Below are 14,536 nucleotides of genomic sequence, written 5' to 3' on the forward strand. Positions count from 1 at the left end.
GACACACACAACTCCGGTGACGCCGGTGACGTGTAGAAAAGCGAAAAAAGTGTTTCCATTACACTTTTGCGATACAAGTTTGTATCGATACGTCTCAAAAACCACCTCATGAGAGCGTAAAAACTTTTTTGCAATATTTGAGAGTTTTTTCGAAATGTAGGTGTTTCCATTACCAGTTTTTAATTTCGATATTTAGGTTTTGCGCATTTCAAGGGGTAATGGAAACGCACCTATTGTAGGCTACCAGTCGTCATCAAAAACACCAAAGCCATGTCGATGAGGAGAAACTAAATTACAACAGAAAAGGTATGAAATGACCTTTATAGTCTCACACCCATAGATCTGTCCTTATCTACACATATAGGGCCGGATTTACTAAGATCTCAGATAGCGGACACTATATTGTTTGCGTCCGCTATAATATTGCGAGTTTGGTTAGTGCACGCAAAACAGGTGATCTACTAAGAGTAACCCGCTAAATGAAAACACGTGCAAACCGCAATATGTAAATGAGGGTTTTGCGCGTGTAATCGTTTCCGCCATGGAGAGAGTGGACAGAGAGCTGGACGGACGAAGGGACAGAATGACATTTGATCCGATGCATACAGTGACAGCATGTGTGTTCATCTCTCTCGCGCTCTGTTTAGATAAATAAACACAAATCGCTACAGGGCCCAACTCGTCATATAGTGACGAACAGGCAGCAGCTGCAGCGACAATCACACACCTGTAATATGTGTGTTGTGTGTGTGTGTGTGTGTGTGCCGCCCATGATCCAGTGGATTAATAGAGAGCTCAGGTGGGACACATGGATCTAAACGCTCTGACCACAGACCAGAGGGATTAAAGACGGGTGAAGGCAGTGGTGACGTGTCTCAGTCCGGGACCGGGACCGAGAGTCGGAGCTGAGCAGCCAGGTGAGAGGAGAGGAAAGCAGAGGAGAGGAGAGGAGAGGAGCGCACTGCAGGACAGACGTGCCCCGTGCGTAACGGCGCGTAAAAGACTTTGAACACGGCTGAAAAACTGTTACAGAATGACCCAGACGTGAGGAAATGCAGAGATGTAAGATCACGGGGCTCTGACAGGTATCAAATCAATAAACGCATACGTTTTGGCAAAGTTGTATCAGTTAGTACATGGTTTTCAGACGTGGTGAATAAAGACGCAAAAACAGCCACCGCAATCTCTTCCTGGTTTGGTAAATCACATTGCGTGTGCTAAATAAATCTATTTGCATCTACTCCTCCCAGTATTTTGCACGTTCTGGCTGAAACGCCCATATTTACATATTCATCAAGGCAAACACGCTAAATGGATCGCACGTGCTATTCTGCCCGTGTGAGGGACGCAATCCTCGGTGCGTCCGGTTAGTAGATCAGGTTCCACGTGTATTTGCGCGTGCACTCACGTTTGCACACGTTTTAATACACGCAAACCTTTAGTAAATCCGGCCCTTAATGTCCAGTGATTCACACCTGAGGATGGATTTCACAGATAATCACCAGGGAGCATAGGCTCTCAGGCTCTACAGTGCAGAGGCACTTCAGTGAACTAAAGAGTTAACCATCCTCACAGTTCATTTCAAAGCCAACAAATGGAAATGAACAGGTGCAGGGAAACATTGAGACAAAACGTAGAAAACTCGCCAACTTTAGTTAGCAAAGCTGGCTGAGTCGTTTTTATTAGGCTTGTGGTGGCGACGGGTCACGGGGTTGAACAAAACTGGGGGGCATGGTAAAATAATATGCTATTTCATAAATAATTGTAATAATATTTTTCAGATTTTTGTATTGTTTTGGTTAAAGTAGGCAGAGATATTATTACTGTATACTAACAAAAAAAATAGGTTAATTGCAATTTTTATTTGTTTTAAATTCAATTAAAAAGGTTTTCTGGTCAATGGGGACACAAATTTGGCTGTCATCTAGCAACCAATAATGATTTTTTTTTGTGTTTTATAATCCAAAGACACATGGATCCATCAATGTATGGCTATGAAATGCCTACGCCGAGTAATTAATAGAGCGATTCCCTTTTAGGAGGTGCATGAGCGACATCATGTCAATCAATCAGTGCACAGTTGAGGCAGAGCTTACCAAAGTCCTTATCTCCGAGCTTACGGGTAACTTTATGTGTAAGTAACACAAAACACAGAAACTACATAATACAGAATACAGAAACTCATTCTCAATCTCATTCGTAAACTAAACTGCAATTTACAACTGGCGAACATTAGCTAAAGACACCAGCTCACGTTAGTTAGCTGTAATGTAGCATTTACAGGTAAGCTAACTTGTTAGCAAGTTTCTGAGTTTTGTCAAGCATTATAGTTTATTTACTCTAACTTAAGACAAAACTTAAAAACTAACCTGCAAGTTTATTGTTTGATGTGAAGTTGTGTCCATGCAGTGTATCTTCAGCAAGGACGTACAGAGAGAGGCACAGAGCACCTAACGTTATGTCCGCCAAGGGAGGCAGAGGCTTCGCTGCCTCATTGCGTAACTCTACTACGTGTGAGCGGCACGTACGTTCACGTTGCTTTCGTGAATTGTAAACAAACAGACGCCCCCCCTCGGTTTTTGCGTCCAGCAGTTTAGCGGCTAATTCAACTGCAGTGATGGATAACTGTACCGGAGAGGCTCAACAACTTTATGAGCTTCATTTGAGGAATAAACGGCAGCTTTTACCTGACGGGAGACGGCTGAGCTACGGTAGCTAACAGCTAGCAGGTTTTACCTACTTTCTCTCTCTCTTTCTTACACACGCACGCACACACAGCCCAGGTTGTCTGTGTTGTAAACCTTATACGGTAATAATAGCTTGTTGAGTACAGTTAACATTATTGTTGCTTCGGTTTGAGTGTGGATTAATTGTTAACGGTTTGTTGTGTAATGTGAGTGGTGGTCCAATATCGTGATCCTGTTATTGATGAGTTGGGTTTTAATAACAGCTGATAACTGTGTAGATGGCATGGATTGTGATGAGAAGGTGTTGCACATATTTTAAAACTTATCTGTGCAAACCACTGTGCAAAACCTGTTTGCTGTGACTTTTTGCGTGATAAGCTGATATGCCCAATAAGTTACCGTAGATATAGTAGGCTAACAACTTGTCAGCAGGGGAACGTTCAAACAAACAAGCAGCACGTTCTTTCACCCTTTTGTATTAGCGTTTTGAGTTGGCTGGAGGAGTCCATTTAGTCTTGTTTTGAAAAGTTAATGGTTTTCATCTAGTCATCAAAAGCTCAGCATGGGGCCAATTCAGAATAGGTCACTGTTTTCATGACTGGTTTGATCTTGGCTGTGTCTTGCAGCAGTGGCAGTGATGGGCTACTGTCACTACAACACGTCATGAAATAGCCTAACATCTGTTGTATGTTTTTGGTAGATCGATTTTTGATGGATCTTTTCTAGGCATGTCTGCACAATTTCCAGCGGAGGCAATTTGAGCTGTCAATATTTCTCTTTGTAAAGATTTTCCCATGATGCAGTTTTTGCCTTTCAATGTTGACCATATTCTTCAACTTGTTCATATTTCTAAAATGATTTCAAAACTGTGTTGAGTGTACAGTATGTCACTATAGTAAATTCCTAGTGGAGTTCTGGGGCAAGTTCATCCTGAGCAATACAATTAAGTCTTGTTTGATTTGCTGATTTGGATGACGGGGGAAAGGAAAGCGTTGCTTTCCGGTTTTGCTCGTCAATGCACCCTATTGTCAAGAGGTTATATAATCAGTGGCACATACACAAAGCCTGAATAAACATCATGCTGGTCAAGACCTTCAATCAGAGCAGACTCAGACCGTATCAATAGCCAGGGCTTTCATCTGGCACTTTGGTCTCATGAAATTGAAATGTCAGTTACATTGTCATGTTTGGTTTCTCAAGTCCGTCTGTTAGTTTTGTCTGCATGGATGTGCATGTAACTACCTCATTCAAGTTGATTTACAGTATCTACTCCAGAGGTCTGCACATGCTCCAGACAACCCCTCAATAAACAGACTGACAAACTATCCAAAGGACAACACTTTTTTCACAGTTAAAAACTGGCTGATGGGGGAATTCAGATTCATATTGTTATTGACCATACTTGACTTGATCCAGCAGACTAGTTCAGACGGGGCTACTCTGAGGCAATGGTTCAACATTGACATAGAACTGTTTCCTGCAAACAGTCAATTATCTCTGCATAATTGACAGCAAACAGTCAATTATCTCCACATTTAACAGATACATTGCAACACCAGCATTCATCTGTCAACAAGAACAATTTTAGTCACTCTCCTTTTACCTCTGCTTTGGTCTCTACCAACTCCTGGGGGAAATAGCTTTAGCTGCTAAATTCTCCTCTAAATTCACTAGCTAATCTGTGAGTCTGTAAGTAAAATCATGATTAGAAAACTATTAATCCTAGCCCATCAACAACTATCAGCAAGTGTACAGGGGGTTGGCTACTATAGCTAGCTAATGGAGCACAAGGAGCTGTTTAAATTGTGACAAATTAAATAGTCTGCCATTAACATGCATGAGCATTTAAATCACTCAGACTATGGGTTAAGAAATGAGATGAAGCCAATTCTGATCTGTGAGGGGATTTATTTCCTCTCATGTATGCAGCGTTTGAATCACCAGAGAATTAAACCATGAACTGAATAGAAATGTCGGAATATTTAAGCAATTTGAGCTGTGGAGTATCAACAATCACAAAGAATGAACTTCTTACTTTCAAACAGTTGAAATGAATTGAATTTGACATCATATTGCAGTATGTTTTTTATATACATTATATTGTAGAAACACCTTATAATTTAAATGTCACAAAAACATCAGACTCTTAGAAAAATAAAGCTTTAGACCAGCTTTAGAATACAATTAAAGGAGATGAAAAATGACTACAAGGACATATTCACAGCCCAATATCTGAGACCTGAAAACAGACAAACACGGACAAAACATTTATATCAATAGTGGTTGAATAAACATACGTCAGAGATTTGACTGATTTAACTTTAGTTGTATGACGACACATTTAAATATGAAAATAAGGATGCCTACATGAGACAGAATAATATACACATTCATGTTTGCTAATTCTGTATGTGTAAGCCTAAGTAAATGTAATCAAGACAACAAAGGACATGTTTTGCTCTGCAGCTGCTACAGTACTTGTTACTTATGAGTCAAAATAATCTAAGGCTGTTAAGGTAACTGACTAGGAACTGTTGTCCAGAGTTTACACACCTTTAAGTCACAGATTGATGTATAAATAGTATGTGAGACGTATGAAGATATTCATATCAATCTAATGTTGTGTTTTGTGATACTGCATTGATTCTCAAAAACACTGTATGCAAATATTAGATTGTTGTTCCCACTGTGATATTTTTTTTTTCATGACCAAAAGGACAGTTCAGTTTAATCCTGTTTGTAAAGTTGTAAGCATTAATACTAGTCGGTCATGGGGGTTTCAAAAAACTCATCCGTTAATTGCGCAAATGACCTATTTTGGTTGTGGCAATGGCATTTTTTTCCCGAAATGTAAAAACCTTCACATAGCAAGTGTTGAAATCTAAATGTAAAAAAGACAGGAGGTAGCATAAAGGTGCACTGCAAGTGTAAGCATTAGCAAAGTGGGTAACAGTGTTACCTAAGGAGCCCAAAGACAGACAGACCGAAGCGCTGTCTAGTAGGCACTGAGGAGATTGACACAAGCCAATGTGATTTGCAAAATGTACTTTGGGAAAATCAAATACTTTAGCTGAGAGCAAAGTTAGCAACAGCTACATACAGCTAATGGAACCGCAAACAGCTAAACAAGTAGATCCCTATCAACATGTTTTGTCATTAGTGCACATGTATTTATGGATTGTACAATAAGTAGCCTATGGACTTTGTCAATGATATTGGTATTGGATAGCGCCAGCAGAGACAGACAGGAAATGCAGGGGATTGACGTTACCGCAAATGATCCAACCAGCCAGGACGGTTGATTTGCTACTTATGGCATTTGTACCTACCTAGGCCTATGTGGTTTATGCACCAACAATTTAACTATCAGGTCGAACCACAGATTAAACAATTAAGTATCTTAATGTATCGCGATATAAAGACCTGTAACCCATGTAATGCATGTATCACCGGGCTCTTGCCAACACACAACCCCATGATGTTCATATGGAGACAGGTAAGGAACCTTTGTTAGGTTTATTGTGTATGATGATGGGAGTGTTATTGGATGTGGACCCCCAGCAGGTGTACACCGGCCTGCCATGCACACGGTTGCTGTTGGTGTGCGTTTCTCTGCCTTTGCTCTTGCTCTTGCTCTTGGTCTTACTGTGAGTTCTGTCCTGAGACAAACCAAAGGCCTTCTTTTGAATGCAGCCTCTTTCCTGGAGCTGAATGTGGATTGGGTACTGGGCTTGAGGGCCCGCACTGATCTGGTCCCCGACTCGGTTCCCCCCCAGTTTGGGGCAGAATGACAGGAGAAGGCAGTGGAGCTCCCGCTGGAAAGTCTTATTGAAGTAGAAGTAGATGAACGGGTTGTAGATGTGGGAGCTTTTGGCGAACAGGGCGGGGAAAACGAAACCCTCCGGAGCCATGTACCGGTGCTCCTTGTGGAAAATGAAGAGGAAGGACACGACAGCGTACGGGGCCCAGGCAATCACAAAACCAAGGCTGATGCAGAAAAACATCTGGAAGAGGAAGTAACATATGACAGAAAGTTACTACACTACAAAGGAAACTCGGAATGAATCATTTCTTACTATGAGTAGCTACTAATAACAGGAGTGTAGTCACATGTTTCCTGGGAGACAAGAGAAACATCATATGCTCATTGTTGTGATGACAACTCCTAATCTCTTAACAGTCATGTGAATTATGACGGAAAAATGACAGCATCTCTCATGTGTTCAAATGACCTACAGTGACGTGTTTATTTTCAGTCGCAAAGCAGGAAGTCTTGTGATGTTGTGCAGAAACATTTGGAAAAAAAAAATAAAAATACTGTACCCTTGTCACCACAGGCAGGGGTTAGACAAAACTGAACAAAATTGCAGTAGTCATTCATAAAGCATTTACCAATCTGAAATAATATTATTAAACAATCTCTTATGACCCATTGATAAGAAATACTTTAGGAGGTCTTCTTAGAATCCATAAATTTGCTTAGAAATCATGGATGTCCGCAGCCTGCACGAGAATCATCACATCGTTAGGTTTCATTAGTATTTGTTCAGTTCTGTTCACGTGTTTTGAATTGTCCTGAGCTCGTGTGGATGATAGCTCTTTATATGTCCGTGTAATAAAGAAGCTGCAGCCTCATGGAGCTCTGTTTGTGAGCCTTTATTGTAATGGTAATTGAAAGCCATTAAATGCATGGACAACCACTAGACAGAGCATCTTCTTCCTTGACCTCACCCTCAACGAGAAACTAAACAACAATTAGCCTAATATATGGACGGTAAAGGGATAATACTAATTCAAACGCTTCCCCCAAAGGCCTGTGGGTTCATTGATCCATTCAGAGAGCATGAAAATAATGAGAATCTCATGCTATCGTCTTTCACAGTAACCAGATGTGAAGACAGTTGACTGGCATCAATGTTATGTAGCTGTGGCTCAGGAGACAATGTGGGTGGTCTACTAATTAGAGGATTAGATTGGTGGCTCATTTCTATAAAGATTTGTTGTGTTTCCTAAAGGCTTTGAAACTGTCTCCGGAGCTGTTTTTCAAGGATAGGAAGGAAAGTCTAAAGCCTGATTTATTTTCCGGTTAACTCCACCCCATAACCATGTAGGTGCCTTGACATCATTGTGCACCTTTAGAACTTCTGCATTAAGGGAACGCGTCGTTGTGCAATTCACTTCTATTACTGTACATTAGGCCTAACGATCTACAGTCTGCGGCGCCTTGAAGCATCATTTTTGAGGTACGCGTCAGGCAACGGTGTAGGGATTCGCGGCACCACAGAGTGCTCCACGAGGGTACGCCGTCGACGTGATGCAGAAGTATAAATCAGGCTTTAGTCTAATCTTCCATCAATCCATCCATCCATTGTCTATATCACTTATCTGTGCTGGGCTGTGGGTGGTCTGCAGCCAATCCTATAACCAACATGGGGCGAGGGAGGGGGAAACCCTGGACAGGTTGTCAGTCTATCAAAGTTTAATCTTGCCAAAGCAAAAATGCACCAAAACCACATCAAGACCTTAGTTTTGTCAGGACAAGTCTCCAGCCCAGTTTCAAGTAAATTAGTAAGCCCACTGTTGAGGCAAGTCATTAACCCTTTTTCTAATCTTGTCTCCAATAATGTCAAGTCATGAACAGGTTCAAGTCTATAGGGAACCTATCTCGAGAGGTTACACTTTAAAGGGATAGTTCACCCTAGAATGATATTTCGCTCATTATCTACTCACCCTCATGTTGACTAAGGGCTGGAAGAAGTCTCAGAGTCCTCCGTCCCTTCTCTGAGTTACAGGGGGTCTTAGCGTAGCAGTGCATTTCAAGGCAACGGTTGTAAAGGGACACCAGAGCTCTTCGTAAAAAAACACACACAAAAAAACATCCAAATACCTCCATGCTGCTCGTATGTAATGTCCGTCTTGTGCTGAAGCCCCAAATTGCGTAATTGTCCCGAAAAAAATTAAATAAGTCCACATTCCAAGCATGTTTGTAGCATTAGCTCTGTGTCTGTTGTCCGGTCTTCCGCTGCCAGCGCGCATGCGCAAGGTTCGCACTGAGACCGACTCGAGTCTCAGTCTGGTTGCGCATGCGCGCTGGCAGCGGAAGACCGGACAACAGACACAGAGCTAATGCTACAAACATGCTTGGAATGTGGACTTATTTAATTTTTTTCGGGACAATTACGCAATTTGGGGCTTCAGCACAAGACGGACATTACATACGAGCATCATGGAGGTATTTGGATGTTTTTTTGTGTGTGTTTTTTTACTAAGAGCTCTGGTGTCCCTTTACAACCGTTGCCTTGAAATGCACTGCTACGCTAAGACCCCCTGTAACTCAGAGAAGGGACGGAGGACTCTGAGACTTCTTCCAGCCCTTAGTCAACATGAGGGTGAGTAGATAATGGGCGAAATATCATTCTAGGGTGAACTATCCCTTTAAGTCCCTGATTTTTGTGACTTGAGAGTGACAAAGTCTCAAATCCAATTACTTGTAGTGTCCAAGTATCTATAGTGTAACCATCCACCAGGTTAAATGTTTAAGCTTTCAAATTCTCAACAAAGTCAAGAGAGTAAAGGTTCAAGTCATAATGAATCACTTTTCATTGAAGTTAAAGCAGAAGTAAGCGATCCAGTTGTTTTGGCTAACTTCCTGTCAGTCGATGGACTTAGCAGTCCCCGCCCTCTACGTCACCACATTCACGCGCATCCATTGGCTGCACACACAGAGAGGACCGCCCCTTTATTCCGTTCTCTCTCCTCATTGGATAAAGGTTGTAGAATACAAGGAAAGTTTTCTCCTCGGCTTACAGCAGAGCAGAGTGACTGACAGACCCGTGTTTCAGACCAAACGCTCTATATAAGTGATTGCTGTCAGAAGATATAACCATTTAAGACTTATATTAACACAAACATTCCGCTTACTTCTACTTTAAGTCTCAGGTTACAGGTGTGCCCAACACTCAGTCTTACACACAACACAACAATACATATACTGTATCGGACCGTCTTCCCACCCCCTTCCTCACCACAGATAGCCGTTTCTCAGCGTGCCGCAGGTTGTTGCGGATGCCTCTTGCGGACAGCGAGTAGGAGAAGCGGGACACCTTGTAGAGGATGCGACACTGAGACACCACGATGAAGAGGACAGGAACCAGGGTGAAGCAGACAAAGGAGCAGATCACGTAGAAAGCGTCCTTCGCTGAGGTGTGATAACCCCTCCAGGCGATAGTGCAGGACAGCCCATAAGGCTCAGGGACGTACTCGCCCCATCCAAACAAGGGGAAGCTGGACCACACGGCGGCGACCAGCCAGATGACGCAGCATGCGATCCGGATGTTGGCCTCTTCCAGCCACACAGCTGGAAGACAAGATAGACCTGTCAGTAATCTGTGAATTAATGTTTACTCATATACTTAACATTTCAGCTGCTTCAATCCTGAAAGGAACGATTTCACCTTTTGGAAAATAAACCAAGGGTTATATGAAAAGACTAGAGCTGTGTCCTGATTCAGGGTAAGAGTCTTTCAGAGGACACTGGTATTAACGATAAAAGGAATGTCAAACTACTACTAAAAGAAGATTGCTTTAACGAACAGCATTGCTTCAATTACTGTCTAAATCTGTATTTGACTGGGTCACCATGGGCCTCTAATGGAAATGAAATCATTGAAATCGACCAATTACATCCTTCAGTTCTTAATCAAAGTGGACACATCACCAGTTCGGCGCATATCAGGCTCTCTTCATCATGGGAAAGAATGAATAAATGTGGTACTTTTGTGCAAATAGGTACAGGCAAGCTTTTCACGTCAATCAAAACGTCATACGACATATGTGCCTTTTCACCGCCTTTTGCCCAAGCCATTTTAAAAAACACTTACTGACGCACAAAGCAGTAAAGTGCTCTGATATTATTTTGGGTATAACAACAGAAGAACAATTGAAAGATGTAGCCCGAGAAAATGTGTCATAATGCACTTTGTGGAAATTGGTTTGGGTTAATTTGGACCCTCTGCACAGTCTCCTCAGTCTTTGTTTTTTTTAATGTAAAAATAGGCTGTTTTACATCACTATAAATCATGTTATTAGATGTTATTCTCATTTGATGCATCCCTTCTTCTTTGACTAGACACCTTTGTCAGTTTCCCTCTCAACCAATTAACCCCAACCATGCCCTCACCGTATACCAGGCTGTAGCAGGTCTTCATGTAGCGGATGATGCTGATAGCAGTGATGGTGAACATGCCGCACAGTCCGAAGATGTAGCAGCCCAGGCCGTAGTAAACACATGTGATGTTTTCCCCCAGCCAGGCGTGGTGGAAGGAGGACAGGATGGAGAGCGGGTAGAAACAGATGCAGCAGAGGAAGTCCACCACGGCCAGGTTGACGCACAGCAGCTCCGAGCCCACCATCTTCTTCCTCCTCCGGTAACAGATCACCAAAACCAGCCCATTGCCCATAACAGAGAGGAGAACTACAGGGAGGCAAAAAAAAATGCATGAAGCAAGCCCGCTAGTAACTAACAGAGTATTTACAAATGCACAAAAACACAGAAACATTCATTTGAAGACATGTTTCTGTTCACCTATTGAATTTAAGTCCAGTATTTGCTCCTCTTTTTGCTCTGTTTTGGTTTCCTCCACTTCCGGAAACTTTTTAATGCCATCACTGTCGTCCATGTGGAGCTGAGCATATATACAATCTGTTTAATTTATTTACTTTTTAGAATCTCTTGCTGATAGTCTTTCGTTATTAATCCAAACTTTTTAATAGGTTACTATGGAAAGGGTGACCAATACGAAACACAATGTCTATTGACTGCAACGATCAGGACAGATTGAGTCAGTCTAACTTGAATGAAGAAAGCACTGACATAATGTATAAAGTCATTCACTATAAATGGCTGTAGGCCTGACTGTTTTTTCAGTGTTTTACCTTCTTCCAGCTCATTGTTTTGATTTACTGGTCCATAACTTCACAGTTTTGATTTGATCTTTAATTCAACAGGTGGACACATATGCATGCATACAAATTAATGAGGTATTTGTTCACAAACAACCTCTCCATATCACTTTAGAGGATGTGTGAGTGTCTGCAACTATCGCAGGTTCGTGAATTGTTTCCTGAGTGGATTCAGCTCAGGGACCCATGACGGATGACAACACATGGAATGACTCATGATCTCATTAACACTGAACGTTTGACACGTAATTAGATTGTAAAAGGTGTCTTCATACACCTAGCTTCAACAAATCTCAAACTATACATGGCAAAATTTTTTGCCATTTTTCAGTTAAAAAATAATCATTACAGGTTTCCATTTCAAAGAGGAGAAACTTTATTTTTCTCTCTCTCATGCTCGATTTCTCTCAGATGCATTTCTTCATTTATCATCTTTAGCCAATCAGAGTGAAACATAAGGATTACTGACATGTTTCTGGAGCTTGTCTGTCGACCAACTGGAGCTTAGACTTCAAAAAACATTATCATTATGAAAACGCAATTAGTGCAGCTCAGTTCATCACACACTGATGGACAGATTCAATTGTGATCTTTTGCTGTAATTTCTCCGTCTTTGAGATTTTCAGTTTGCACTTATACATTCAACAAAATGCTCACACGCTCACACTGAGTGTTTATGAAATCCTATACTTCAACACTCTTAGCACAGGGGTTAATTAATGGTGAAAGGTAACATTTATTATATGTAAGTATCAGCTCCCACAGCCTCAGTGTGTTTGCTCTCCTGCGTGTTAAATACCACTATATCTACTCTGTGCCCTTTATAACCACACAGGAACTGTATAATATGATGTAAAGGTTAAAAAATGTACTTAGTGAGGCTAGTAGGAAGTGGTTATAATCTGCTCAACAACATCAACGTGATTTCATCCACTGCTTTTGTCATAATTACTATACAGTACAGGCAGGAGAGGACTGTGCCTCTTGAATAAAAACAACACATAAAGGACGAGTGTTGTTTTTCACATCACTCACACGAATGCAGAGCGGACTGTGTGGACTCATTTTAGAGGCGGACTAACACACACAAGGTGGTGTTGTAGTAGCAGGACGGTGCATTAACGAACTGACTCCAAATATAAACCACAGTGCACATGGTGCTCGGGATACATTCTGTGCAACCTTGTTGCTCTTTGAAGTGTGTTTTTCGTAAATTGTAGTGTTTTTCAATTTATCCTTTATTTAATCAGGTAAAACTCAGTGAGATTTAAAAACCTATTTTACAAGAGCAACCTGGCTAAGTGCACAAACAACTCTTAATAGATTTATACAAACATAAAAATGTACAAAAGACAAATTACATCATGCAAACACAAGAGCCGATAGATTTCCTTTCTCGATCCTTTAAAATTGATCTGAATTTCCCAAGACTAATAAATAAAGTCAGTTTAAAATCCTTCTGCAAGTCGTTCTAGCTTGAGAGGCAGAAAATTTAAACTCATTTTTCCCCAACTCAGTCCTGGGACCTGCAGAAAACTGTGGAGCTCAGAGACCATTATATTGTATGTTGTATAGTACATCGTATAGTATAATGTATATACCAGTCTACTATGTCATCTTATATGTTTAGTTGTTGTCACACTGCTCTATGAATAAAAAAAAAAAATAAAATAATAATAATAATAATAATAATAATAATAATAATAAACGATTTTTGCTCATTGTTTAAATTTCAAAGAGGAAAAGTGTATGGAAACAGAAGTACTAACAAACACCTAGAATATCCATTATATGAAAATAAGAAAACAATAAAGATTAAAAAAATTGAAATTTAGTCTGTCTTACATCTATTTTGTTACTTTACATGATCAAAATCTGATTAAAAATTGATGGATGAAGAGAAAATTATGCACAAACATCTGTCTGTACGGTATATTTATCTACTTAATAAGTTGTTTAAGTGTCATTATGGCAAAAACAACTCACACAGCTAATAACGACAATAACAATACATGTAATTAACTACATTTACTAGATACAAGGTTGAAACTGCAACTTTATCTTACACCTAATGTTTTCAGTCACACTTCATACAACAGGTTGTATTTATGTTTTTCTCCATCAGGAAGCTGCAAAGAAAGGAGCTGACAGGAGAGTAGCTATACTACAGTATTTTCCAAAGCAAGCAGAGAGATGCACGTACCGACAGAGAGGATGGCCAGTCCCACACATATGTCGGCGGTGGGGGTCAGCTTGGAGGTGAACACAGAGACGGTCCGGTTGTCATCAGAGGAGTTCAGAGTCATTAGTTGTTGTTGCTGTTTCTGATGTGTTGAGGCAGGTAAAATCCAGACTCTCCTCTCACAGGGCAAGATGTTTTGTGTGTGTGTGTGTGTGTGTTCATGTGTGTGTGTGTGTGAGTGAGAGAGAGAGCGAGAGAGAGAGAGAGAGAGAGAGAGAAAGCACTGGATCCGGCTGACTTTCTTTTATGCAGGCTGATGTGAGTCGCCATGGAAACATGAAGCGACAGCTAATCAGATCAACTCCCAGGGACGGGGATGGGGATGGGGATGGGGATGGGGGGTAGAGCTGCTACAGCAGGTACACAGCTACCAGGTTACGGAGTCCCAGAGGCGACGAGATGTCACTGCAGCTCGTCTGATGAGTGGAGTAAAAGTCTGTGACTGTTTGAATTCATACCTGATACATACAGGGGCATCTCTATAATTAGAATATCATGGAAAAGTACATGTCAGTAGGGCCTACTTCAATTCAAAAAGTGAAACTAAATATGGTAGTCTATAGATGCCATTACACACAAAATGAAACATTTCATGTCTTTATTCATTTAATTTCTTCTAACTGTAAAAACTTATGGCTCATTCAAT

At 41.0% G+C, this 14,536-nt stretch overlaps 1 protein-coding gene across 1 annotated transcript; it reads right to left on the reverse strand.

The window, feature by feature from the left end:
* Nucleotides 1-6,169: 6,169 nt before the first annotated feature.
* Nucleotides 6,170-14,201, reverse strand: opn8c (opsin 8, group member c). Its single transcript, XM_085770861.1, has 4 exons — nucleotides 13,852-14,201; nucleotides 10,867-11,160; nucleotides 9,713-10,044; nucleotides 6,170-6,691 (listed from the first exon to the last, which is right to left on the reverse strand). Exons 1-4 carry the CDS (start codon nucleotides 13,952-13,954, stop codon nucleotides 6,170-6,172), a joined length of 1,251 nt encoding a protein of 416 aa, XP_085626987.1. The 5' UTR covers nucleotides 13,955-14,201.
* Nucleotides 14,202-14,536: the final 335 nt, after the last annotated feature.

The sequence above is a fragment of the Trachurus japonicus genome, chromosome 24 (assembly GCF_045865225.1).
Source record: "Trachurus japonicus isolate A0001 chromosome 24, Traja_1.0".
Lineage (NCBI taxonomy): Eukaryota > Metazoa > Chordata > Actinopteri > Carangiformes > Carangidae > Trachurus > Trachurus japonicus.